The following is a 13736-nucleotide window of genomic DNA, read 5'->3' on the forward strand; positions in this document are numbered from 1 at the left end:
CATAGGAAACGTTAAAAATGTGTGTGCTCAGTATCTAAACATGATTGAATTTTGCAAAAGTTTAATTTCTAATTGTACTCATGAAAAGAATCAAATTATCCTGTTCTGATGTGATCTTTTACCATGAAGATAATTTAAAATATGATAGGGTGGTGATTTAATAAATAGAATGATGAGTTGAAAAGGCATGTGGTTTGTTACAAAGCACTTTAAATTCTTATCCTTTCAAATAAATAAAATGCAGCTCCCAAAACTTTGAGGGACCTATGGGCTTTCTTGGTCCATTAGCGACCCCTAGTGTTCTTTAATAAAAATTAATATACCAGAATTTTAAGATATCGTATTTAATAAGCATTTGTTCCTTTATTTTTCAAATGCAGTTCAAATTCTGCAGTTTTTACATCTTCTATAATCAGTTGAAAATAGGGATAGTATAGTAAATAATTGGATTGTAGTACTGACCTTTGTTTCCACTTAGTATCTTCTAGTGAGGCTGAGCATACCTCTAAAATCAATGCTTCCTGTGTTCTGTGTCTCAGGAATTACGTATCTCTCACCTGGCATCTAGAAGATACGTATAATCCTGGGGTTTACATAAGCTTATTTATCTTGTTCCTAGGATACAATTTCTCATGCTTATATATTGAATGCCTTCTATGAGTCGAGCACTGTCCAAACAACTTGACATGTGTTATTTAATGGAACATGACACCCCTGAAATACAGGTATAAACATTACTATTTCTTGTAGGTTTGGCTTCAGAGGAAGCAGACCGAGATGGAGGTTAGTGTGCAACAGGCTTATCGAAGTGCTAAGGGGTCACACCTGTGGAAGGAAGGGTGGCCAGAGGCTGGAGTCAAGCTGATGCTCCCAGAAGGAATGCACCTGCTGACCGTGGGGGGCTCCTATTGCTGTAGTTGACCTTGGGGCCACAACTGAATCATCTTCTCCCTCCTCTACTATCTGTTCTAGATTCCCCTTCCCCTTGGCTAGCACGTCTGGTCTTCAGGGCTTACCTGGTGATGTGACTCAGGCCCTCAACCCTGGAGGTCTCAACCCCTGGTTATCATGCCCTTCTTAGGCTAGGGTTGTTACACTTGTCCATTTACTGTCAAAATTGGACAAGGGAACACCAAGAGACCCTTAAGTGCATCATCTGCACATGAAATGTAGTTCTCATTGTCCCCATTGTGTATACTACTCCTTTCTTCTGATGTTCAAGTTTAATTACCTCTGCTAAGGTGGTGACTCTTCTTGCCTGCTGGTCCTTTGACAAAGGAGCCTGGTGTTCAGGCATCCTTTCTCATCTGGCATATGGATCAGAACATTATTCCAAGTTGTGGAATATGCTGCCCCCGAACTGGAAGAAGCCATCCAGGCGTTGTGCTTCCTTCTGTTTCAGGAAGTGCAAGGTGGAAGTGTAAGTTCTTTACTTTGGGGGCAATGTCCGGGCATTACCCAAACCACTGAACCCCTGAGAATTTATTGACATGACAAAGCCCCTGAATTGTAAGATTGCCCACCCTCTGGAGCATAAGTATCTTTTTTTTTTTTTTTAAACATATGGGTTTTATTTATTTATTTATTTATTTTTGCTGTACGCAGGCCTCTCACTGTTGTGGCCTCTCCCGTTGTGGAGCACAGGCTCTGGACGCGCAGGCTCAGCGGCCATGGCTCACGAGCCCAGCCGCTCCACAGCATGTGGGATCTTCCCAGACCGGGGCACGAACCCGTGTCCCCTGCATCGGCAGGCGGACTCTCAACCGCTGCGCCACCAGGGAAGCCCTGGAGCATAAGTATCTTATTAAAGCCTTCAGCATTCCACTTCTTGCTCATCTGGTTCTGTTAACAGGACATCATTGGACCAGGGTGAACCAGGGTGTTTTCTGCAGGTTGCCCAAATGGCTCTGAGGCAGAACTGTAAATGTAAATGCGTACTGTTGTCCGTGTGAATGCAAAGTGTTTTCTATCTTTTTTTTTTCCTAATGAGGATAGAGGAGAATATATTTGCCAGGTCAGTTGCTGTGTACTGTGTACTTAAGTAGTATTGACCTGCTCTAGCAAAGATTTCGTATCTGGCAGAGCTGCTAGAATTGGGGCTATTTGGTTGAGCTTGTGGGAGTCCACTGTCATCCTCCACATTCCTTCTGGTTTTTGTAGTGGCAGAGTGCTGAATTAAATGGAAGTATTGTAGGGACCATCAGCCCTGCATACTTGGGTTTTTAAGGGTGGCACTAATTTCTGTCCTTTCCCTGCATGTGGGGTATTGGTTTTATTTATCCTGGCCAGGGTATGGGGGAGCGCAGATTTAGAGCCTTCCATCTGGCTGTTTTATACTGTAGACCAAGGAAGTGATGTGAGTGTTGCCAACATGTCTATTCCAATTATACATTCAGGGACTGGGGCAGTGTCCTCTGGATGTGTTTGTGGACCCAGTGCCTACACTGTGAGCCAGATCTGGCCCAGGTTTTATTTATTATCTCACCCCTATGCATGCCCCCTGTCTAACAGAGGGGCCAGATAACACTTTGAGTCTCTTGCATCTTGTAGTTAATAATTTGTGAAATGTTTGGGTTTTCCCCTTTCCCTGGTATACAGCTACTTGAATAAATGGTCATTGGGGGGTGGTCTGAGAGATTCATGACTATATGTTTGCTTTGGTGTTGCAGAATCTTTTCTTCCAGGATCTGGCCTCTCCTTCAATACATAGTTCTAAGTGCAAAATTGACTCAGTCCCAGAAACTGGACAAGGTATCGTGGCTTTTATTGGGGCAACTGTCTTTGGCTTCTGAGCATCGTTGATTTCTTTTGATGGTACAAGTTGAGGTGTATTTGGAAAGTTCCTAGCAGCATGGACAAAGCAATGGCCCCCGTTATAGGTGTCAAAATGCCAGAAATGCCATTGCAGACAATTGAAGGTTTTAAATAAGCAGGCAGGCTGGATTGAATATGGATCATACCAGATAATTTTGTGCCATGGAGGGGCCTAAAGGCTACATCATCTACCAAAGCACCGAAAAATCGCTGGTGGAAAAGATCCTAACATCACTGAGAAACTGTTTCCATGTCCTCTGAGGTCTAGGGCTGCCATCTGGAAATGCCATTGCAGACCTGCTTCACTGATAGCAAAGGGGGTACGGGGGATGTCATAGGACCTTAAAACAGTAGAGGCCTGGAGGTGGCACTTAAACATCAGAAGCCAGGCGGCTGCAATTATGGTAATGAATGAGTGAGTTCAGAGGATCAAGGTCGAGAAGGCTGACCTGCAGAGAGTTATGGAAATGGTTAGCAGAACACGGCATTCGTGAGGGCAAATTACATGCGCAAATGGTAGCAGATACTGTTTTCATGATCTTTATTTTTCCTTTTTTTATTCTTTTTTGCTAGATTCAGGAAGTACTTCATATAAATTCTTGAATAACTTATACATTTGTCAGACTGATACTGCCCCACAGCCATGGGTGCTCAGTTCTATTTCTTCTCCCCACTCCTTTTCCCCTTTTCTGACTGCCTCCTCACTCCCTTCCACTTTCTCTCTTAGTGTTTAGCTAATGTCTATTGGCCTGTCTTCAAGTTTACTGATTCTTTCCTCAGCTGTGCTCTGATGTCTACTGATGAGACCATTGAAGGCATTCTTTACCTCATTTCTAGCATTTTTCTTTGACTTTCTTATAGTTTCCACTTCTCAGCTGAAGTTCTCCATCTCATCATATATGTTGTCTACCTTGTCCACTAGACCTTTTAACATAACAAAGTTCTCTATCTGATCATTCCAACATCTTGATCATTTCTTTGTCATTCTGTTAACCTCTTTGTCTCTTGACAGTGGATTACTTTTCTTGCTTTTTGTGTGTCCGGTAATTTTTTATGGAATGTTAAGCATTGTGTATAAGACAGTAGAGACAGAGGGAAATAGTACAGGTATCCTTACTGTGCTTTGCTATATTGCACTTCAGATAATGCATTTTTTACAAATTTAAGTTTTGTGGCAACCCATTGGGCAAGTCTGTTTTTCCAACAGCATTTGCTCACTTTGTGTCTTTCTCACATTTTGGTGATTCTCGTAATATTTCAAATTTTTCCTTATTCTGTTTGTTATGGTGATCTGTGATCAGTGGTGTTTGTTACTATTATAAAAAGATTACAACTTGCTGAAGCCTCATGATGGTTAGCATATTTTAGCAATTAAGTATTTTTTAATTAAGGTATGTACATTATTTTTTTAGACATAATGCTATTGCATGCTTAATAAACTACAATATAGTGTAAACATACTTTTTATATGCACTGGGGAACCAAAAAATTAATGTGATTTGCTTTACCGCAATACTTGCTTTATTGCAGTGGTCTGAACTGAACCCACAATATCTCTGAGGTGTGCCTGTAACTGGAATTTTGTACCTTTTGACCACCTTCATCCAATTCCTCCACCCCTAACCTCCAGCCTTTGGTAACCACAAATCTGACCTCTTCTACTATGAGCTTGGGTTTTTTATTTTTTTATATTCCATACATAAGTGAGATCATATGGTATTTGTCTTTCTCTGTCTTGTTTTATTTAGTATAGTGCCCTTGGGATCCATCCATGTTTTTGGAAATGGGAGGATTTCCTTCTTTTTATGGCTGAATAGTATTCCTGTGTGTGTGTGTGTGTGTGTGTGTGTACACACATATATATATATACACACACACACACACACATGCTATATTTTCTTTATACATTCATTGGTCAGGGACACTTAGGTTGTTTCCATGTTTATTATAAATAATGCTGCAATGAACATGGGGGTGCAGATATCTTTTCAGGTCAGTGTTTCTTTTCCTTCTTTCTTTTTTTTTGGTTTTACACTCAGAAGTGGAATTGCTGGATCTATGGTAGTTCAATTTTTATTTTTTTGAGGAACCTCTTTACTGTTTTCCATAATAGCTGTACCAGTCTACAATGCCACCAACATCAAGTGTTGCCTTTTCTCCACATCTTCACCAGCATTTGTTGTCTGTTGTCTTTATGGTGATAGCCGTTTTAACGTGTGAGGTGAGATCTCATTGTGGTTTTGATTTGCATTTCCCTAATGATTAGTGATGTTGAGTGCCATTTTAGGTACCTGGGCCATTTGAATATGTTCTCTGGAAGAATGTCTATTCAGATCCTTTGCCCATTTTAAAATTGGATTATTTGTCTTTCTGCTGTTGAGTTGTATTAGTTCTTTATATATTTTGGATGTTAACTACTTATCAGATAAATGATTTACAAATATTTTGTTTTATTTTCTATGTTGCCTTTCCATTTTTATGATGGTTTTCTTTGCTGTGCAGAAGCTTTTAGTTTGATATAGTCCCAGTTGATTTTTGCTTTTGTTGCCTTTGCTTTACATGTCATATCCAAAACATTGTTGCCAAGACCCATGTTAAGGAGCTTTTTTTCTATGTTTTCTTCTAGGAGTTTTATGGTTTCAGGTCTTACATTTATATCTTTAATTCATTTTGAGTTAACCCTAACCCTAACTTTTGTGAGCAGTGTAGGATAAGAGTCTAGTTTCATTCTTTTATGAGTGAATACCCAATTTCCCCAGCATCACTTATTGAAGAGATTGTCTTTTTTTCATTAAGTATTCCTGACCCTTTGTCAAAGATCAGTTGATCATATATGCATGGGTTTATTTCTGGGCTCTTGATTCTGTTCCTTTTGTCTCTGTGTCCGTTTTTATGTGAGTACCATACTGTTTTGATTACCGTAGCTGGAAATCAAGTATGATGCCTCCTGTTTTGTTCTTTCTCAGGATTGCTTTGGCTATTTGGGGTCTTTAGTGGTTCCAAATAAATTTTTGGACTATTTGTTCTACTTCTGTGAAAAAAAAAAAAAAAAAAAAGCCATTAGAATCTTGGTAGGGATTGCATTAAATCTATAGGTGGTTTTGAGTAGCATGGACATTTTAACAATATTAATTCTTCCATTTCATGAACACAGGATATATTTTCATTTATTTGTGTCCTCTTCAGTTTCTTTCATAATTGTCTTGTGGTTTTCAGTGTAGAGATGTTTCACTTCCTTGGTTAAATTTATTCCTAAGTATTTTATTGTTTTTGATGGTATTGTAAATGGGATTGTTTTCTTTCCTTTGCAGATAATTTATAGTTAGTGTATAGAAGCGCTGCTGATTTTTGTGTGTTAATTTTGTATGCTGCAACTTTACTGAATTCACTGAGTAGATCCTACAGCTTTTGGTGGACTTTTTAGGGTTTTCTATATATAAAATCATGTCATGTGCAAATAGAGACAATTTTACTTCATTCTTAGCGATTCTGATGACTTTTGTTTCTTTTTCTTGCCTGATTGCTTTGGCTAGGACTTCCAGTACTGTGTTGAATAGGAGTGATGAGAGTAGGCACCCTTGTGATGAGGGAAAGTTTTCAGCCTTCTACTGTTGAATATAATGTTAGCCATTGGCTTGTCATATGGCCTTTATTATGTTGAGGTACATTCCTTCTCTACCTAATTTGTTGAGACTTTTCATCCTGAAAGAATGTTGAATCTTGTCAAATGCTTTTTCTGCATATGTTGAGATGATTATATGATTTTTTTCTTTCATTCTGTTAATGTTTGGCAGGTCCCATCTTTTTCCCACACCTATTCAAGGTGAGCCCATGCTTGCCTTGAAGCAATTTCCTTAGATTTCAGACTAGTTCGTTGCCCTGCCGTCTTAATTTTTTGGGTTCAAGAAAAGTATAGTTCCTGTAGATTACCTGTTTTTTCCCCTTGTTACTAGAGTGGGAGTGACTTTCAGCTTTCTAAATGCTAGGTGGAATCTGGAAGTTCCAATTAATTTTTTTTTTAATTTATTGAATGATTGATTTTTGGCTGCATTGGGTCTTTGTTGCTGCACATGGGCTTTCTCTAGTTGTGGCAAGCAGGGGCTACTCTTCGTTATGGTGCGTAGGCCTCTCATTGCGGTGACTTCTCTTGTTGCGGAGCACAGGCTCTAGGCGCGTGGGCTTCAGTAGTTGTGGCATGTGGGCTTCAGTAGTTGTGGCTTGCAGGCTCTAGAGCACAGGCTCAGTAGTTGTGGCAAATGGGCTTAGTTGCTACGCGGCATGTGGGATCTTCCTGGCCCAGGGCTCGAACCCGTGTCCCCTGCATTGGTAGGCGGATTCTTAACCTCTGCACCACCAGGGAAGCCCAGTCCCAATTAACTTATGAAACAGGCTTTTCTTGTGGTAATTTCGGAGACATTGCTAGTTCTTAAGTGTTAAGTTGAACATATGTCTCTGCCTTACATATTTCAGCTACTATTTAGCAGTGTCTTAGGAATCTTTAAGACTTTTTTCTTAGTGAGGTGTTTCTTGAAAAAAAATTCTGTGTATGTGCCTGTGCATGTGTGTTTCTTTTTTTAAAATTTTTATTGAAGTATAGTTTCTTTACAATGTTGTGTTAGCTATACATATATCCCCTCTTTTTTGGATTTCCTTCCCATTTAGGTCACCACAGAGTACTGAGTAGAGTTCCCTGTGCTATATGGTATATTCTCGTTAGTTATCTATTTTATACCTGGTATCAATAGTGTATATATGTCAGTCCCAATCTCCCAGTACATCCCATCCCCTTCCCTATCCCCTTCGGTATCCATACGTTTCCTTTCCCCCTTGGTATCCATATGTTTGTTCTCTATGTCTGTGTCTATTTCTGCTTTGCAAATAAGATCATCTGTACCATTTTTCTAGATTCCACATATATGCTTTAATATACAATATTTGTTTTTCTCTTTCTGACTTACTTCACTCTGTATGACAGACACAGGTGCGTGTGTATTTCATTTTAGATGTCAGGTGATAATTCTGAGACTTATAACGAAAAACTGATGACCTTTGCTCCACGCCTGCCCACTCTGAGTCACACTATCCTAGAGGCAACTATGTCATTATTTTCAGCTGTTACTTCAGTTTTTTTTAACTTTCATGTTTCTAAATAATATACTTATGTCACTGATTCTTGTTTTTTGTTGTGTTTGTTCTTTTTTTTAATTTTAGATTTTCTGTTGGCTTACTTCTGGAAGATAAGCATTTGATTATTTGTTTCTCCCTGCCTTAATCCCCACTAAAGCCACTTCACTTTTCTCATTCTCTTAATCTACAGCTAGATTTTGGTTAAATAAATACTGAGTATACGTTATTATGACTATGCTAGCTTGAGCCACTTAGGGTCTTGTGTTTTTCTTTTTTTTGTACTGTCTTTGAATATAGTCATATACATCATGAAGGACCACTTCTTGGAGATAGCTCTCCTGATTCCCCGTGTCCTCTTGCTCTTGAAGAGACCTTGTGGGCAAGGAGACCTTCTCTGAGCAAGATGCTTGTCCTTATTCTCATTTTTTATAAAATATTATTAAAATGTGTCTACACTTCCTTTTTTCAACTTCCTTAGCACCTGATTATTTTGATCCTTTGTAGTCTGGGTCCTGCCTGTACCTGTTAACTGAATGTTTTCCTAAAGTTCCTCAGTGGTTTACTATTTTTAAGGTTTCTGTTTTCCTATTTTCCATAGCTGCACTCCAACAGAGCTGATCTCTCTGGGAAGAGGCACTACACAGTCTGTTTCTACTGCTGCATCTTTGGCTGCTTTTCTGATTCCTATCTGTTTGTGCTTGTTCATTTTCCTTACCTTTCATTGTAGGTGTTCTTCTGTTTGTTTTTTTTTTAAACCATTCTTCTCTTTTCTCTTGAAACTGTCCCCCTAAGAAACCCGTCCACTCTTTTTTTTTTTCGGTACGCGGGCCTCTCACTGTTGTGGCCTCTCCCATTACGGAGCACAGGCTCCGGACGCGCAGGCTCAGCGGCCATGGCTCACGGGCCCAGCCGCTCCGCGGCCTGTGGGATCTTCCTGGACCGGGGCACGAACGCATGTCCCCTGCATCGGCAGGCGGACTCTCAACCACTGCGCCACCAGGGAAGCCCCCATCCACTCTTTTTTTTTTTTTTTTTTTTTGCGGTACGGGGGCCTCTCACCGTTGTGGCCTCTCCCATCGCGGAGCACAGGCTCTGGACGCACAGGCTCAGTGGCCATGGCTCACGGGCCCAGCCGCTCCGCGGCATGTGGGATCTTCCCAGACCAGGGCACCAACCCGCGTCCCCTGCATCGGCAGGCAGACTCTCAACCACTGCGCCACCAGGGAAGCCCCCCCATCCACTCTTAAGGCTTCATTATTTCTCCTGGGGGATTATTTGGAAATCTGTACTTTGACCTCATACTTCTTTCCAGGTGTCCAGGTCTTCTGTTTAGCTGCATGTTTTGGCTCCTTACTTGCCACTCAGATATCTGGAATTTCATGTTTCTAAAATGCGGCTCCTTTTCCTTCACACAAGCTCCTTATGCAGTATTTGTGTTGGTCATTGAAGTACTTGTCACTTTAAATCCTTTTTACTGTCTCTGCTTGAGAACATATTCATTGCTTTTTACCTGGACTGCTCTGTCTCCCAATGGCTTTTTTTTTTTTCTAATCTCTCAATTCCACCATGTCCAGGGATGTCCCAGTCAGTATCCTGATCTCAGCTCTGATTTTTGTCAGCACTTTCTCAGATCCCTTCAGTATTCATTACCTAAGTGTTTTCCCTGACGGGTGGAGGACCTTGTACAACGTAAGGGCTTAAGTATGTTAAGTGAATAGTAAATAATGTGGAGAGTTGGCAGAAAGTTCGGAGGAGAACCACATATTCAGTTGATGCGAGGAGAGCTTGTGAGGGAAAAGTGGTTGGAGCTGGAATTCTGTGTAAAAGCACCAGGGACGTCTCAGGGCTAGATGAGGAATTCTAGGTCCTGAGGGATGAAGAGGAGGATGACAGTCCTTTGGTATGTGTACAAACTGTTAAAGGGGGCAGGATGGTCTTTCTCTTTTTACATATAATTTTTTATTTATTTTTGGCTGCGTTGAGTCTTCGTTGCTGCGCGTGGGCTTTCTCTAGCTGTGTTGAGCAGGGACTACTCTTCGTTGCAGTGCGTGGTCTTCTCATTGAGGTGGCTTCTCTTCTTGTGGATCACAGGCCCTAGAGCACGCAGGCTTCAGTAGTTGTGGCTCGTGGGCTCTAGAGCTCAGGCTCAGTAGCTTTGGCACACGGGCTTAGTTCCCCTGCGGCATGTGGGACCTTCCCAGACCAGGGCTTGAACCCGTGTCTCCTGCATTGGCAGGCGGATTCTTAACCACTGGGCCACCAGGGAAGTCCTGGCAGGATGGTCTTTAATTTTGGCATAGAGAAGCACAGTTCGGCTTAAAAACGTTTTTTCTAAACATAAGAATAATACTGCAACAGACCTTTGAAGAAAGTTAAAACCTCTTCTGCCCACTGAGGTATTAAAAATCAGCGGTGAGCTCTCTGTTTGGGTGTTTCATTCATGTTCCTCGAGTTAGACATCCAGCCACTGGTCTCTTCAGGTGCCTTCTATTTTCTAATTCTGATTTAATGAATAAAAACTTCTTCTGATGATTTCTCCTGCCTGAGCGCTTGTATTTAAATGCTTAACATACAAGTTGCTGGACCCCATCCCCGGCATTTCTGATTCAGTGGGTCTGAGATGGGGCTTGAGAACTTGCCTTTCTGCCAATTTCATGGGTGATGCTGATGCTACATACAGGTCTGGGGACCACTCTCTGAGAATTTTTGCTCTTAATCTTCTTCACAGGGTGGACAGGTGTATTTTGTAACTTGCAGTCTGATAGTCATTCCTCTGGAACCTTTAAGAGGTGTCCCTTCCCTTCAGGACAGTCTGAACCCCTGAGATTGCATATAGCAACTCTGAAAGTCTGCCCTGTTTCCCCCGTAGCCTGTTGCCACATAATCGAAGCATATTGTCTTTTCTTAAAGGTACCTCTCTACCTCTGTGCATACCATTCCCTCTGCCCATTTTCTGTAGTCCAGCCCTTTGAGGATTTATGTCAGTCAGGTTCCACATTAGTTCTTATACCTTCCTGAAACTCAGATCAGGACAATTAATTACTAGAACACTGTACAGTTGCAAAGATGGTATAAAACAACTAGATGAGGTAGGTTGAGAAATAACATTCCTTAACTCGAATGTGCCATGTGGTACCAAACTTGAATATCTCTGCTGTCTTTTTATAGGCACTTTATTGAGATCTAGTTTACATACTATACAAGTCACCCATGTACAATTCAGTAGTTCAGGTATGTTGACTTGTGCAACCATCAACATAATTTTAGAACATTTGGATCATCCCAGAAAGAAATCTTGTACTCATGAGCTGTCACTCCCTATTACCCCTTCCCCCCAGGCCCTGGTAACCACTAATCTACTGTCTGTATAGATTTACCTATTCTAGACATTTCATATAAATGGAAGCATATAATACATGGTTTTCTGTGACTGGCTTCTTTTACTTAACATAATGTTTTCAAGGCTCATCCATGATTATAATATATATCAGTACTTCATTCTTTTTTATTGCCCAATAATATTCCATTGTATGGACATACCACATTTTATTTATCCAACTATCAGTTGATGGACATTTAGGTTGTTTTCACTTTGGGGATATTATGAATAATGCTGCTTTGAACACTCATGTGCAAGATTTTTGTCGTGGACGTATGTTTTCATTTCTCTTTGGTATGTACCTAGGAGTGGAATTGCTGCACCACTTGGCATTGCTCTGTTTAGTATTTTGCAGAGCTGCCAAACTGATTACCAAAGCACCTGCACCGTTTTACATTCCCACTAGCATTGCATGAAGGTTTCAGTTTCTCCACATCCTCATCACACTTGTTATTGTCAGTCTTTTTCATTTTAGGCATCCTGAGGGTTGTGAAATGGTATCTCATTTGGTTTTGATTTGCATTTCCGTAATGATTAGTGATGTTGAACATCTGTTCATATGCTTATTGGCCATTTTTCTTTGGAAAAATGTCTATTGAATCCTTTGCCCATTTATTTAAATGTTTTGTATTTGAAAGACAAATTTGTAGAGTAGTTTCAGGTTCACAGCAAGACTGAGGGGAAGATACAGATTTCCCACGTATGCCCTCCTCCACACATGCATGGTCTCTCCCATTATCAACATGCCCCACCAGAGTGGTTTGTTTTTGTTTTTTTTTGTTAAAACAAGTGATGAACGTACATTGACACATCATAAGCACCCTAAGTCCATAGTTTACTTTAGCATTCACTCTTGTTGTATGTTCTTTGGGTTTGGACAAAATGTTTAATGATACGTGTCTATCATTATAATATCGTATAGAGTATTTTCACTGCCCTAAAAATCCTTTGTGCTCCACCTGTTCATCCTTCCTCCCACCCAAATCCCTGGCAACTACTGATCTTTCTACTTTCTACATAGTTTTGCCTTTTCCAGAATGTCACATAGTTCCGTATGTATGTCACATACATACAGTATGTAGCCTTTTCAGATTCTTTGCCCATTTTTAAAATCGGATAGTTTGGTGGTGGTGGTGTTTTTGAGTTTTGGGAGTTATTTAGATATTCTGGATATAAATCCTAGATCAGATACCCGATTTGCAAATATTTTTTCCCACTCTGGATTGCCTTTTCACTCTCTTGATAGTGCTTTGTTGTACAGAGTTTTTAATTTTGATGTAGTCCAATTTCTTTCTTTTTTTTTAACCTATGCTTTTGGTGTCATATTCCAAGAAATGACTGCTATGAAGCTTTTCTCTTATGTTTTCTTCTAAGATTTTTGTTTTAGGTTTTCTGTTAGGTCTTTGATCCTAATAGAGTTTAATTTTGGTATGTGGTGTAAAGTATACAGGTCCAACTTTATTTGTTTGCATGTGAATGTCCAGTTTTCCCAGCACCATTTGTTGAAGAGACTGTCCTTTCCCCTTCAAATGATCTTGGCACTCTTGTTGAAAATCATTTGAACAAAATGTGAGAGTTTATTTCTGGGCTCTCTTTACTATTCCATTGGTCTCTATGTCTATCTTTATGTCATTATTGCACTGTTTTGATTACTTTGATTATCTTTGAGGTAAGTTTTGGAATCTGGAAGTGTGAGATCTCCAGCTTTGTTCTTCTTTTTCATTACTGTTTTGTCTATTTGGGATCTCTAGAGATTCCTTGTGAATTTTATGATAGGATTTTCTGTTTCTGGAAAAAACATCATTGGGATTTGTTAGGGATTGCATTGAATCTGTAGATTGCTTTGGGTAGTGTTCACATCTCAACAATGTTAAGTCTTCCCATTCACGATCACTAGATGTCTTCCCACTTATTTATATCTTCTTTAATTTCTTTGAGCTATATTTCATAGTTTTAGTGTACAAGTCTTTCACCTCCATGGTTAAGTTTATTCTTAAGCGTTTTATTCTTTTTGATGCCATTGTAAATGGAATTGTTTTTCTTAATTTCCTTTTCTGATTGCTCTTCTTTATCTTTGACCATTTTTTCAATTGGGTTGTCTTTTTGTTGAATTGTAAAAGTTCTTTATATATTCTGGATACAATTTCCTTATCAGATATATGACTTATAAATACTTTCTATCATTCTGTGGGTTGTTCTACTTTCTTTACTAATATGAACTGTTTACATAAACTATGAAAACACTTCTTCCAAAATGTTACCTTTAAAATGATAGGAAGTGCTAAGATATTTTATAAGAATTTACTTTATTAAAATATTAGACTTTTTAGCAGTTTTTCTATTTGTAAAATGTGGTAGTACATTTTATAGAATAATATTCAGTGAAAAGTATGTTTATAGACACTATAACATCCAG

At 39.7% G+C, this 13736-nt stretch overlaps 1 protein-coding gene across 5 annotated transcripts in view; it reads left to right on the top strand.

The window, feature by feature from the left end:
* The window catches only part of OSBPL1A (oxysterol binding protein like 1A), a 210731-nt gene that overhangs the window by 25626 nt on the left and 171369 nt on the right, over nucleotides 1-13736 (top strand). The window contains exon 1 of one of the 5 annotated variants that reach the window (XM_082853218.1): nucleotides 7496-7516. The exons of the other annotated variants lie outside the window; for them this stretch is intronic. Within the exon in view, the coding sequence (XP_082709344.1) occupies nucleotides 7514-7516 (3 nt within the window). The 5' untranslated portion in view covers nucleotides 7496-7513. Of the gene's footprint in view, nucleotides 1-7495; nucleotides 7517-13736 lie in introns of those variants that run through there. 5 annotated transcript variants of the gene reach the window in all.

The sequence above is a fragment of the Leucopleurus acutus genome (assembly GCF_964270905.1).
Source record: "Leucopleurus acutus genome assembly, chromosome: 13".
Taxonomy (NCBI): domain Eukaryota; kingdom Metazoa; phylum Chordata; class Mammalia; order Artiodactyla; family Delphinidae; genus Leucopleurus; species Leucopleurus acutus.